Source organism: Apodemus sylvaticus, chromosome 1, assembly GCF_947179515.1.
Source record: "Apodemus sylvaticus chromosome 1, mApoSyl1.1, whole genome shotgun sequence".
NCBI classification, from domain to species: Eukaryota; Metazoa; Chordata; class Mammalia; order Rodentia; family Muridae; genus Apodemus; species Apodemus sylvaticus.
The window spans coordinates 103,770,140-103,785,227 of record NC_067472.1 but is presented as its reverse complement, the minus strand read 5'-3'; the positions used below and the strand labels follow the sequence as shown (position 1 = coordinate 103,785,227).

The following is a 15,088-nucleotide window of genomic DNA, read 5'->3' as shown; positions in this document are numbered from 1 at the left end:
GGAGGGAAGGATGGAAGGAGGGAGGAAGGGAGGGAGGGAGGAAGGAAGGAAGGAAGGAAAGAGTATTTTAAATAAAACATTTGAGGGGCTGGAGAGATGGCTCAGCGGTTAAGAGCACTGTCTGCAGCCGGGCGGTGGTGGCGCACGCCTGTAATCCCAGCACTCTGGGAGGCAGAGGCAGGCGGATTTCTGAGTTTGAGGCCAGCTTGGTCTACAGAGTGAGTTCCAGGACAGCCAGGGCTACACAGAGAAACCCTGTTTCGAAAAAACCAAATCCAAAACAAAAACAAAAAAAAAAAGAGCACTGTCTGCTCTTCCAGAGGACCTGAGTTCAATTCTAGCAACCACTTGGTAGCTCACAATCATCTATACTGGGATCTGATGCCCTATTCTGGCATGCGGGTATACATGCAAATATATACTCATACATAAAATAAAGAAATTATAAAATAAAAATAAAATATTTGAGGTGAAACACAGAACTTGATTATATTACTAAGTTCTACATTAGCAGCTATTGTCTGTGTGTACCACAAGTATTCAACTGATACAAACAGAACTTTCTGACTTGGCATGCCCCATCTGAAGCAATCTGAGTAATGACAGCAGCCATCTTCCTTCCTTCTCCTGCCCCACGAGCTGCCTCAGCATTTTTCAGCTACCCTGAGTCAGGGACTCACGCTTATAGGACTAGTGGTCAGCTACTACTGCCAAGAGGGAACATACATGAAAAAATCTACAAAAGTTCACCAGGAAGATTGAGAAACACACAAGAAAGGGTCTCGTTTCTTTCTTTCTTTTTTTTTTAAAGATTTATTTTATTTATTTATTGTATGTAAGTAGACTGTTGCTGTCTTCAGATACCCCAGAAGAGGGCATCAGATCTCATTAAGGATGGTTGTGAGCCACCATGTGGTTGCTGGAAATTGAACTCAGGACCTTCAGAAGAGCAGTCAGTGCTCTTAACTGCTGAGCCATGTCTCCAGCCCCAAGGGTCTCGTTTCTAAAGGAACAACCAATGCCCGAGTTCCACTCTACTTATTGAAAAGTCTTTTCCAACTAAGACCTCCACCATGCCAAGTTCATCTTATAGTCCCCAAATACACGAGACCCACTGCTGTGCCTGGGCCTTTCCATACAATCCCTTCTCCTAGCAATGCCCCTTTCTTTCTCTGCCTATCCAAATCCAAGTTATCCTTTGAGAAGCTGGCTGTAATTTCACCCTCAGTTAATTTCTCTAGCATAGAATTTTCTCCTTTTTACTTAAAGTATGGACCAAGGAATTACCCAAAGCATCTGAATGTTTGTTAGAGTGCTTGTCCAGCATTCACAGGTCCTAGGTTCAACCCCTATCAAGGGAAAGAAAATCACAACTCAGGCACCACCCCAGACCCACTAAATCACAATCTGTTTTTGAATTTTCATTTTATATGCATTGGTATTTGGCTTGCATGTATGTCTGTGTGAGGGTGTCGAATTACGTAGAGCTGGACTACAGATAGCTGTGAGCTGCTATACGGGTGCCAGGATCTTAACCTGGGCGCTCTAGAAGAGTAGCCAGTGCTCTTTACTACTGAGCCATCTCTCCAGCCCCCAGAATCTCCTAACAAGAACTCCAGTTGATTATTATGTGAAATTTGAGGAATACTGTTCTAGAACATTCATTTGCAGTACCATGCTATCTTAGACACGCTTTCCAAAATTATCTAACTATGTATGGCCAAGGCCAGTCAGTACAAGCAAGAAGTCCATGACTCTAAATTTAAGAAGGCGCTCCGTCTCAGGTACTGATCCTGTACGTATATAACCTATGCTTACGTTTGTGAGTTAGCATTTGAATGCCTCATCCCAGTTCTGGACTAGCCTAGTGCACCTCTCCCACATACTAGGAAAATGCCTCAGAACCAATACACACTTTATACTTCTTTCATGTCCTTTAAAGAGAACATAGAACTAAGTAGTCAATAAATACTTAAGAAATTGAGAAAAAGTCTCTCCTTTAAGTATGCTAAAACAGAACAACAACAATAACAACAAACCCAGTACACCATTTGGTCATACTGAAACAAGAGAGTATACAAACATTTGAAAATTTCAAGTATCAAAAAATCATTTAGAAAAACCATATTTAAAAATTATGTGAATCTCACAACAGGAAATAAAATAGACATTGGAGGTGAATGGAGGGAGGAAGCTGGGTAGGAGGTGAGGGGGGGGAAATGGGGAATCAGGTTGGGGACAGGAGAGAGCTGGGAGAGAGAACAGAAATTGGTGGGGGACATCTCTGAGACAGGAGAAGCTCCCAGGAGTCTATGGGTGTGACCCTGAGACTCCTAGCAGACGGGGCTATGGAGAAGCGGTCACCTCCTGGAACCAGGAGAGACTTCCAGTAGAGGGATGGGGGCATCAACTCACCCACAAAAACGTCAACCCAAAATTTGTCCTGCCTACAAGATGTCCTACCTATAAAGAAAGAGACAGCAGATTAAGGGAATGGCTAACCAAGGACTGGCCCAACTTGAGAACCATCCTATAGGAGAGACTCAGCCCTGACACTATGATACTCTGCTATGCTTACAGACAAGAGCCTAGCAAGTGTCCTCTTACAGGCTTCATCCAGCAGCTGATGGAAACAAAGGCAGAGCAAAACATCAGACGGAGATTGGGAGTCTTGTGGAGGACTGGAGCATAGGATTGAGCAAGCTGGGGGGTCAAGGACACCATAAGAAGACCTACAGAGTCAACTAACCTGAGACCATGGGGGCTCACAGGGACTGAACCACAAACCAAAGAGCATGCAGGAACTGGATGTAGGCCCTGTACACATTTGTAGCAGATGTACAGCTTGATACATGTGGGTCCCATGACAGCTGGAGCAGGTGCGGGGGACTGTCCCTGACTTTGTTCCCTGCCTCTGAATACCCTGCCCCTAGCAGGACGGCCTTGTCAGGCCTAAGTGGGAGAGGACATGCTTAGTCCTGCTGAGACTTTACATCCCAGGGTGAGGTGGTACCCATGGGGGTGCTTCTCCTTCTCTGAGAAAAAAAGTGAGAAGGTAAAGGGGGGCTGGGACTGGGAGGAGAGGAAGGAGTTGAAAGCAAAATAGGGAAAAAACTTTATGTGAGGAAATAAAACAGGTACATACTCAAGAAAGTAAGAAAACCCACTGAAGGGGAAACCATATATACACAGAGTACTGGACCAGGCAGAGCTGTATCTCTGAAAGTGAACTGTGCATATTATTATGTATGTCTTACTTCCATCATCTGAAAATAGAATAAGACCTTTGACTCCATCACATGGCTTGTAAGGAAAGTATACTGACAGTGAATTTCATTTCCTCCAGAAGAGTGGACATACTGTATAAACTACCAGAAGAGGCTAGTGCATTCAAAGTTGGAGAAGCAAGGAATGCTTCCAGAGCCCCAGGGGAAAAAGATCAGAAGAGCAGGCCCTAAGGCTAAGACTAGATTTGTGCCTTGAACGATCATTAGCAGTTCACAAAATAGTATAACTGTTCAGAGTAACATATGATCTAGCTTTAATATGTGTGTCCAGAACCAAAAGGTTAACTTCAATTACATTCAAACCGCTCTTCTGGATCAAGTGGAAAAACTAGGAAGGCTGTAAACCCTAGCTATAATTAACCTGTACCATCTGGAAAGGGAGCTTTGTCTGGTGCCTCATTAAGGGAGTTTATTCATCTGGAGTCAAGCACTAACCCAATCTGAAGGTAACTTGTCTGAAACTCAGGCACCTTCTCATGGGTAAGGGTAATAACTTATGGTCCTATAAACACGTAAAACATCCTAGGATCCCACAAGGGTCCAAGTCATTGCCAACCTAAGTTGAGATTTAAAAGAAGTTAAACCAAAAATACTAGACGGGGCAAGAGAAAAATTTGCAAAGACAGAAAATGATCAAACCTGAGGGGTTTGTTTCCTCAGGTGCCTGAGATTCAAGTACCCACCCCAATGTACCCACAACCAGAAGACCTGCCCTCCACAAATAGCATTCACTCTTTGATCTGTCTTTACATAAGCTTTGTCCCTTAAGCCTCTCTCTCCCACCAAATAAAATTCTCTCTACAAAGCACTAAACAAATCCTCCTGAGTTATTGGAAAGCTCTTTAGAACATCTTCCACACTTTTACTATGTGTATCTAAATACTATAATATCAGGACCCTGAAGGCTTATTATGAAACAGAAATTTCAGAGTCCACATAAAACTCCCTTTAGCAGAATCTGTAATCTAATAAGATACTGAAATAATTTATATGCACAATAAAGTTTGAGAAGTATTGCTACCATATGTAGTACTCATATTCACAATTTGCATTCATAGGCATAGACATCTCTATATGATTCTTAAAAAACAAAACATTAATTTTACTACTAAGATTTAATTCCCACAGTGAGAAAATAGCCCATTTTTAAAGCTCAGTAGTCATGGGTTTTACTGTATTCACAGTACTGCGCCACTTCCACCTCTATAAAGATTTGCTTAATATAGGCAGTTCATATAACACTGCAATAACATGGTCTTTCATAGCTGGCTTCTTTCATGTAGCATAACTGTTATCATTCTGTAGCACGTATGGTAGTTCCCTCCTTTTGACTGCCAAAAACATTGCAATGTATGGATATATCATATTTTTCGATTCACTAGCTAGCAAACACTGGAGTCATTGACTTCTGCGCTACTATAAAGAATGCTGTTATATGAACATTTGTCCCTAGTGTCATGTAAAAATGTTTTCATTTCTTTAGAAAACTAGGACCATAACTTCTGGATCACATGACAACTCTACTTTTATTTTTTGAGAACTGCCAAACTGTTTCTCATAGCAGCTGCATATTACAGCCTTGTGCACAGTATGTGGAGGCTCAGATTTTTCCACCTCCTTACCAACATTTGTAATTTTTTTATTTTTTTTTTAAATTTTCTTTTTTTTTTTTTTTGATTTTCGAGACAGGGTTTCTCTGTGTAGTCCTGGCTATCCTGGAACTCACTCCATAGACAAGGCTGGCTCTGAACTCAGAAATCTGCCTGGCTCTGCCTCCCAAGTGCTGGGACTAAAGGCGTGCGCCACCATTGCCCGGCTTAATTTTCTATATTTGTTTACATTCTAAAAGCTTTCCCCTTTCCCAGACCCCCCCACCCCCCATATGTCCCATAAGTCCTCTTCCCTCCATCCATTCCCCTATCTTTCCCCCTCCCTCTTCTCTGTCCTGGTACTCCCCTACAATGCTGGATCAAGCCTTTCCAGGATTAGGGCCCTCTTCTTCCTTCCTCATCTACATTTCTACTGAGAATGGAGCACATGCCACAGGGAAGGAGTGGAAGTCAGAGGACATCCTGCAGACCTTGGTTCACTCCTTCCACCATGTAGGTTCCAGGGATGTTGGATGTTGTTCTCTGCCTTCAATGCCACCACCTACACACACACACACACACACACACACACACACACATTTATTTGGGAGAGTGCAAATGTCATGGGGTGAGAACAGAGGTCAGAGAACAACTTATATGAAAGTTGGTTCTCTCCATCACAGATTCAGGAGAATCAAACTAAGGTCATCAGGCTTGGCAGCAAGTGCCCTTACCCACTGAGCCATCTCATTGACACAAGTTAATTTTTGTGTATGCTGTGCAGCAGGAGTCCAATTTCACTCCTCCATAAAATGTAATTTAAAAATATAGCTGGTAAAGGCTCAGTAAAGTGCTTGCTATGCAAGTTTGAAGACCTGGGTATGGCAGCCTGTATCTGTAATACCAACACAAAGAAAGGTTGGTGTGTTAGGGTTTTTATTGCTATGATAAAACACCACGATCAAAAGCAAAGTGGAGAGGTATATTATCTTAGAGCTTATAGTCAGTCCATCATTCAGGGAAGAGGTAGCACCACCCACTATGAATGAGCCCTCCCACATTAATTATCAATCAAGAAAATGTATCACCACAGGCCAATCTGGTGGGGGCATTTTCTTGATTCATTCAGTATGACTCTAGCTTGTATCAAGCTGACATAAAACTAGCCAGGACAGATGGGATAAATGGACTGAACATGACAGGACAGAACACAACAGGTAGATTCCTGGAGCTTAACACACACACACACACACACACACATATCAATGCAATGGTATAAGGATGTATAATCCAAGCCATCTTATAGACACCACTTGATTTGAATTCCCAAAGAAAAAAACATTTTTGTGAATCCCTAGGTGCTATGTTTTCTATAACTATGGAGTAAATGAGCCTGGGCCTGCTAACTCCTCACAGCTATAGATTAAGTGTTCTCCCTCAGCCTCCAATGTTGCTATGCTGTTGCTTCTAAGATTTTCTCTACTGGGCTGGAGAGATGGCTCAGAGGTTAAGAGCATTGGCTTTTCTTCCGGAGGTCCTGAGTTCAATTCCTGGCAACCACATGATGGCTCACAACCATCTGTAATGGGATCTGATGCCCTCTTCTGGTGTGTCTGAAGACAGCTACAGTGTACTCATATACATTAAATAAATAAAAATAAATTAAAAAAAAATAAAAAATAAATAAAAAAAAATAAAAGATTTTCTCTACTGAGCTATCTGAACACTCAGAGTAAGTTTTAGATTCACACTAAATTTCATGTTGTCTAAAAGCTTTCCCAAAAATCACATTGGGCAACAGTGAGTAATCTGTATTTTAAAAACAACAACAAAAAGCCTGACATGGAAGCCAGGTATAGTTGCACACACTTTTCTTTGTAAGATTTATTTTATGTATTAGTAGTAGCGCTCTATCTGCATGCACACTTGTGTGCCAGAAAGGGGCACAAGATCCCATTACAGATGCGCTGGCTAGGAACTGAACTCAGGGCCTCTGGAAGAGCACCCAGTGCTCTTAACCACTCAGTCAAACCTCTCGAGCCCTAGTCATACTTTTAATTCCAGCAATTTACAGGCTGGGCGTGAAGAATTATAAATTCAAGGCAAGGTCAGCCTGGGCTACATAAGAGTTGTTTAAAAATAAAGGTGGTGGGAAAAAAAAAAGCCAGGCAGTAGAGCATACCTTTAATCCCAGAACTTGGGAAGCAGAGGCAGGCAGATTTCTGAGTTCGAGGCCAACCTGGTCTACAGAGTGAGTTCCAGGACAGCCAGGACCACATAGAGAAACCCTGTCTCACCCCCCCCCCAAAAAAAAAACAAATAAAACAAAACAAAACAAAGGTGGTGGTGGTGGTACAGAATCCTTGACATGTCAATAATCTAAATGCTAAATGTCAAATGCAAAAAAAAGATGCCCGGAATTTTGACAGCAATAAATATTTTTCTTTCATTCACTCACTCAATTACAAACAAGCATGAATCATTTACCCTTATAAAATTTGCCTTTTAATGCAGAAGACAAATAAATAAAAACAAAATATTTTATCTATTTATTTCTATGTGAGGGTAATCTGCCTGCTATGTAAACTTGTGTATCACATGTGTGCCTGGTACCCTGGGGATCCCCTAGGACTGGAGTTACAGATGACCATGAGTCGCCATGTGAGTGCTAGGACTCAAACCCAGATCCTCTGGAAAAGCAATCAAAGCTCTTAACCTCTAGCCCCCTAAAATTATTTCTTTTTTAAGTATTATGAGCAAAGATAACACAGGCTAAGAAAAGAAAGAGAGGTGCCAGGTGGTGGTGGCACACGCCTTTAGTCCTGGCACTTGGCAGGCAGAAGAAGGCAGATTTCTGAGTTCAAGGCCAGCCTGGTCTACAGAGTTAAGTTCCAGGACAGTCAAGATCATGACCTCTGCCTACCACCTAATATATGCACAAGATACATATTCCTAACCTTTAAAGAGAAAAAGATAATAACCTTTCAAGTCTCAACTTGAGAGACATGACATAGATGGTACATCATTATATTCTAGTCAGACTATTTTCTCACCTCTGGCAAATGGCTTCTACTTCATCCAAATGGAGTTAGATTCCATTCTAACATGTCCTCCGCACATATCATATTGTTTCCTCAAATTCTCTCCCCTTTGCTATTTGACTCACTCCTTTCTACCCTCTAAGATGTAGGTCAATTATCACTTCCTTCGTGTGATACTCTAAAATTTTATTCATTCATATATATGTATATATATAAACTCAAAATCTTAAATTACTTTTAGCTCCAGACTGAAAATATAACAATGAATGCTTCTCATGAACAGGATAGGGTCCTGGTTGCTCCTTCTACGAAAGCAGTTGCGGCAGTTTAAATATAGAGTCATTTGTTAGAATACTTGGTCCTGAGTTTACAGAACTGTTTGGGAAGTAATAGAAGGAGGTATGTCACTGGGGTCAGGTTTTGGTGTCTTGAGGCTCCATCATTCTCACTACGCAATCCTGCAGATCCAGATGTAAACTCTCATTTGTACCTGCACTCCTGTCTTTATTACACCAATGTGGACTCTAACCCTTTGAAACTGTAAACCCAATTAAACACTTTTGTAAGCTGCAATGACCAGAGTGTTTTGTCACAGCATAGAAAAATAACTGATATGGGAACATGTAGCATCAAGAGCCTATCTTTGAGGGAAAAGGCTGGCACCTTGATTTTGAACTTTTCAGTCTCTATACCTGTGAGAAATAATTCTTGTTTGCAAACTACTTAAAGGTATTTTGTTATAGCAGTTTGAACACACCATGTCTCAACTAACAAAATGTAACATCTTTCATCTGGAATATGTGATAGACTCTTTTTAAACGATTTATTTTATGTATATGAATGCTCTGTTTTCATGCACACCAGAAGAGAAAATCAGGTTCCATTACAGATCCTTGTGACACCATATGGTTGTTGGTATTTGAACTCAAGACCTCTAGAAGAGGAGTCAGTGCTTATACTGCTGAGCCATCTCTCTAGCCCCCTGTAATAGCCTCTTACTCCTCGTTGACTGTCTCCTATAATCCAGACTCCTCAAAGGAACCAACATCATTTTTAAAATGCATTTTCACAATCACCCCAAAATCTTCTCATTGTCTTCCCAATAAAATTCACCATGTTTAAAGCATATACAAAGGTTTACATATCTAATCCTGCCAGACTCCCTGATCTCAAACAGCACCATGCTTCCCTTGATAACATGACCTACTCACATGGGGTTTCTTTTATGATTATAGGTCATATATAGCTCATTCTTACCAGTTTTTATTTATTCTCCCTTCACTTGAAATATGCCTCCTTCTACCTTGCAACTGCTAAACTCTAACTACCACAGTCCTGGTTCAGCATCCCTTCTTCAGAGGCTCTCCATAAGCACCATGGTTAAAGCAGCCCTCTCTCTTAGTGGTCTTTACAAATATTACTCTACTTTTCTCAAAACAGTATCTGGAATTATCCTGTTAGTAGCTCATTACCTAGTTTCCCCTAGCTATTTGTTCTTTGCTAAATTACTAGAACCTTAAAAAAAAAAAAAAAAAAAAAAAAAAAAAAAGCCTGATTTAAAGACATAGAGATGGTCCCTGTGTTGGTTTGGATGAGAAATGTTCTTCATAGTGTGAGGCATTTAGAACACTTGTTTTCCAGTTAACTGGGCAGTTTGGGGACACTTAGGAGGTATGGCCTTGTTGGAGAAACTATATCACTTGGGATGGGCTTTGAGAGCTTAAGGCCTCACCCTACCCCAGTTCACTCTCTGTTCTGTGCTCATGGTTTAAGACAGAAGTTCTCAGCATCCTTCTCTAACCACCAGGTCTGCCTGCTGCCTCTGTCCTGCCATTACGGATTCCATTCCTTTGAACCATAACTCAAAATAAACTCTTCTTTTATAAGTTGCCTTGATCAACGTTGCTTTATCATAGCAACAAAAAATAACAAATACAGTCTGATTTACATTTTTACTTTATGATGCAAGTGCATTCAAACTTCAAATTTCAATCATTTTTGAGCTAACAATATGTAATATAATACTCTCTTTTAAAATTATTTTTATGGGGCTGGAGAAATGCCTCAGTGGTTAAGAACATTGACTTCTCTTCCAGAGGTCCTGAGTTCAATTCCCAGAACCCACATACTGGCTCACAACCCTTTGTAATGGAATCTGATGACCTCTTCTGGCATGTCTGAAGACAGTGACAATGTACTCACATGTGTCATGGCATGTGTGAACATGGCACGTGAGTTGCTTAACTCCTTCCATTATGGGTCCCAGGAACGGAACTCAAGTCAGCAGTCTTGGCATCAAGCACCTTTGCCCAGAGTCACCTTGCCAGCCCTCCTGTGATACATCTATGGCAACAAGCCCAACTTCAGTCAATAACAAAGAGCACAAGGGTAAACAACTAATACTCTACAGGACACTAGGTTGGCAACTGTAGATCAAGTATACTAAATGCATTTTTAGTTTCTATTTTCAAGTTGTAATGGACTTACCAGGACAAACCCAATCATAAGTAACAGAGAGTCTGCTTGTGCAGAAGTAAAGAATTACTGAAACTTGAATTATGCATTTATACTTATGCCAATCATCTCAGCACTCCAGAAGCTCATGGAGGAGGAGCACAGGTTCACAGTCAAGCTGAGTTACATAGTAAGTAAGACCCTGTCTCAAAATTGAAGAATAGGAGCTGGGGCGGTGGCTCAAAGGATAAAGTACAAGAGTGAGGACCTGAGCTCAGATCTCTACAATGCACATAAAACTAGGGTATGGCAATGTGCATCTGTAACCCTAGTATCAGGGGACAAGACAAGCAGATCCTAGACACACAGGCCAGCTTGTCTAACTGAAATGGCAAGCTCTACACTCAATGAAACCTTGTCTCAAAATAATGATAACAATCACAACAATAATAAATGTGGAGTCACACAGATACACAATCTTTAAAATTTACTAAATAAATAAATAAATAAATAAATAAATAAATAAATAAATAAATGCTTAGTGAAGGCAAAGGATATGAAGGCCAAAACACAAAGAGATGGAAGCACAGCTATATAGTATGTTCACACCTGATTCCTGTTTGCTCTGTCCTCACTGCCTTTGCTTTAGCTTGGGTTTTTAATCATCTTGCCTAGACTACCATAAGATCTTCCTAATTGATTTCTTCTCCTTTCCTAAACCTGATCCCTCCAAAAATAACTTCCATACTACTTCCAGCTGCCAAGACATATATCTAAAAAATGTTCCTCCCCTGCTCAAAATTCCCAGTGTTTTTCTAACATGATATTGAAGAGGCCTCTCCAATACCATCCCTCACTGCTATCCCCCTACATTTAACCTATCACCATTTATACAGAACTTGTAGAAGTCCCCAGACTATCCCATACTGTTTAATATGGAAAAGACTTTACATATCTTTCCATTCTGCCACACTACTCTTGGCACATCTCACAGACTTCAAATACCTATTGAACGAAAAGTCTTCTTTTTTTCCTTTTAAGTTGTTTTGGTTTGGTTTTTGTTTGCTTGTTTTTGTTTTTTCTGAGACAGTATTTCTCTGTGTAGCCCTGGCCATCCTGGAACTGCTCTGAAAACCAGGCTGACCTCTAATTCAGAGATCTACCTGCCTGTGTCTCACAAGTGCTAGAATTAAAGGTATTCACCAAAAGGTTTCCCCTATGTAATCCTGGCTGGTCTGAAACTCACTATGGAGCCTAGGCTGGCCTTGAACTTGTGGCAAAAACTTGCTTTTGCCTCCCAGGTGCTGGAATTATAGGAATGTGTCACTACACTGAGTTTCAAACATAAATAAGCCTTAAGAACTAAACTGGTTTGACTGTAGAGATAGCTCAGTGATTAAGTGCACTGGCTGATCTTAAAGAGGACCCACATGTTCACAGCACCCATATGGCAATTCACAACTATCTGTAACAGTTCCAGGTGATCTCCTGGCCTCCACAGGTATCAGGCACTCACATGGTACATGCACATACATGTAAGCCAACATTCATATGAAATAAAAAGCAATAAATCTTTTATTATTTTTTCATTTTTTGAGTATGAATATTTTGTTTACATGTAGGTATGTGGTACACATTCAAGTATGCATTGCCCACGGAGGCCAAGAGGGCATCAGACCCCCAGAACCAGAGCTATGGATCGTTAGGAGCCACCATGTGAGTGCTGGGAATCAAACCTGTGTCCTCTCCAAGCAAGTACTCTTATATCCTGAACCAGTCTCCAATCCCCCCAAATAATTTTTCAACATCTTGAAAAGGAAGAGGAGAAGAAGGAAGAGAAAGAAAAGAAGGAAGAGGAGGAGGAGAAAAGAGGAGAAAGAAGCCAGGCTTGATGGCAAATATTTTTTATCCCAGCACTTGTGGGCAGAAGCAGGCAGACTTCTGTGAGTTTGAGACCAACCTTGACTACATAGTGAGTTCTAGAACAGTCAGAGTTACACATTGAAACCCTGTCTTCAAACAAACAAATAAAAAAATAGTCAGCCCTCCCTCCCTCCCTTTTATTTACTTATGTATTTTATGTACGAGTACTCTATCGGCATGTTCATCTACATGCCAGAAGAGGGCACTGGATCCCATAGCACTCGAGTTAATAGATGGTTGTGAGCTAACATGTGGTTGCTGAGAATTGAACTAAGCTAACATTCCTAACTGCTGAGCCATCTATCTCTCCAGCCCACCAGTCTTAACATTTTTCTTTTTTAAAAAAAAGGGGGGGGGGTGGAGGGAAGAAAAAGAACTAATCAGAGACTAGAGAACAGCTCGACTGGTAAGGCAGCTGCTGTGCAAGCATGAGCAAGACCTAAGTTTAGATGCCCAGAACACACACAGAAGCTAAGCATGGTAGTCTATGTGCAGCACTTACACGTAAAAGTGAGGGTAGACAGACACAGGCAGATAGATCCCTGGCGCTCTCCAGCCAGTCAGTCTAACCAATTGGATAACTCAGAGTTCAGTGAAAGAACCGGCCACAAATGCATGGTGAAGAACAATAGAAAAAAGATACCCAGTGTCAACACTTGAACCACACACATATGCACTCACATGTGTAATTGTATGTACACATGAAGAAGCATATATAAATACATACACACACATACACAACACACAATTCAGGCATCTTCTCTAGTACATGTCTGTCTGTCTGTCTTTCTTTTCCTTTCTTTCTTTTCTTAAGATATTAGGGATTGAACCCAAGGCATTACACATGCTAGGCAATTTATTAAGTCTTTAATTACTCAGGATCCCCATTAGAGTTCATCACTCCCTCTTTTGCTATCACAGTACCTAACACACACTTATACTATATGGTAGCAACTTGTTATCAAACCTGTTTTACCCTACAGTTAGCTGTAGCTTGTGTCCCCAGCACAGAATCTAGTACTAAATAGTATCTAAATTCCTCAGCCTGGCACTCAAAGTCAATCTTATGTTAGCCCCAACCTACATAATCACCGATGGGTTCCTCTCCCTACTTGACCATAACTCTTTTTTTTAAAAAAGATTTATTTTTTTTATATGAGTATACTGAAACTGTCTTTAGACACAACAGAAGATGGCATCGGATCCATTACAGATGGTTGTGAGCTACCATGTGGTTGTTGGGAATTGAACTCAAGACCTCTGGAAGAGCAGTCAGTGCTCTGAACTGCTGAGCTGTCGCAGCAGCCTGACCATAAATCCTTTTAAGCTCTCAGAGATAGCCTTGTTATCTAGTCATAATCTCTAAAGTGCTCCCAAACAGTACCTGATATAATTAAATACACAATAAATGTATGAGAAAATTTGAGAGAAATCAGAGACACATTACCAGGTTCAAATCCCAGCTCTACTTACTAACTGTGTGGCCCTGAATAAATCACTTCTGTGCTGGTTTTAATGAGAATACTTAATTGAAATAGAATTAAAGTTTAGAATTTTAATTAATTTTAAAAATTAGAATTAAGCTAATGCTTCACCATAGTGCCTGGTCCATATTAAACACTAGAGCGGGTATTATTGGCATCATCAGAATAAGAGGAAAATAAGTTTTTGCAGAACACTAAATGATAACCTCAGAACAGGTGCAATCCTAAGAAAAATAAGGAATAAAATGTCACACAAGGCCTCAGCGTAGCAGAGCAGATTCAGTTATTCCTAACACAGACAATGATGGGAAAGAGCCCAGCTGGCTTGCCCTTTCCAGGGTTTCTCCCCAGCTGCCCTGCCCGGGGCCCCGAAAGCCCCATGGCTATGACCCAGCATCCTCCTGGGAAAGCTGCACTTTAGAAGGTACTAATGAGTTTGTGTTTACCTACAGATTTCCCTCAGAGGAACACAGGTAACAAATGACTTCAAGAAGGGAAAACATAAAGTAGAGATAGAGATGAGAAAAGACACTAGCTGGTTCTTTGGTTAGCTTCCCAGGAATAGTTTTTAGGTGAAACAGCCTCAGGGGTCCTGAGACAAGTTCTCCAGGGTATTCTCTGAAGTGCTTGTACCCCGCAAAAGTCAGAGATGCAGAGAAGCAGAATCTGGGAAAAGTTGTGAAAAGGACTAAAAAGTTGAAGCTATAGAGAATTTAAAATTCTTACCATCTAAAGAACCACTGTAGAGGTATTCACAGGGAACAGGCTGGGTTGGAGAGATGCCTCAGCAGTTAAGAGCCCTGGATGCTATTCTTAGGAGGTCCAGGTTCAGTTACCAGCACCTACATGGCAGCTTACAACTGCCTGTTCTTCCAGTTCCAGAGGAATCTGATGCCCTCTTCTGTCCTCTGCAGGCACTTACAAGTGATGCACAGACACAGATGTAGACAAATCACTCATACATGTAAATTAAATTGTTTTTTAAAGGCTGACCATGGAAAGGACACTTCCTAGGGATTTCAACGTGGGCTGATAGGAATGATTGAAGATGTAAGTTCAATAAAGATCTGAACAAAAACTCTATGTCAGCGCCTATGCAAGTATAGGTGCTGGGAATGCAAGACATGAAAAATGATATGGCCCTATCTCCTCGGAGTCCTCTGACTAATAGGAGTAAAACAACACAGTAAGTGCCAATAGATGTCTGTACTACGGAGATGTGGGCACAATGGAGGCAAACAGTAGGTCCTCAGACTCTGTGTCTATAATTCATTGGCAAGGAACAATGTGACATTAAAATAAAATAGAAA

General features: G+C 41.0%; 1 protein-coding gene across 5 annotated transcripts in view; it reads right to left on the bottom strand.

Annotated features, from left to right (window-relative positions):
• Positions 1-15,088, bottom strand: part of Rnf121 (ring finger protein 121) — a 59,287-nt gene that overhangs the window by 37,264 nt on the left and 6,935 nt on the right. Inside the window, exon 1 of one of the 5 annotated variants that reach the window (XM_052156461.1) lies at positions 14,505-14,526. The exons of 3 other annotated variants lie outside the window; for them this stretch is intronic. In XM_052156461.1, the coding sequence (XP_052012421.1) occupies positions 14,505-14,507 (3 nt within the window). In that variant the 5' untranslated portion in view covers positions 14,508-14,526. Of the gene's footprint in view, positions 1-10,119; positions 10,200-14,504; positions 14,527-15,088 lie in introns of those variants that run through there. One more of the 5 variants, XM_052156450.1, reaches the window with a different exon arrangement.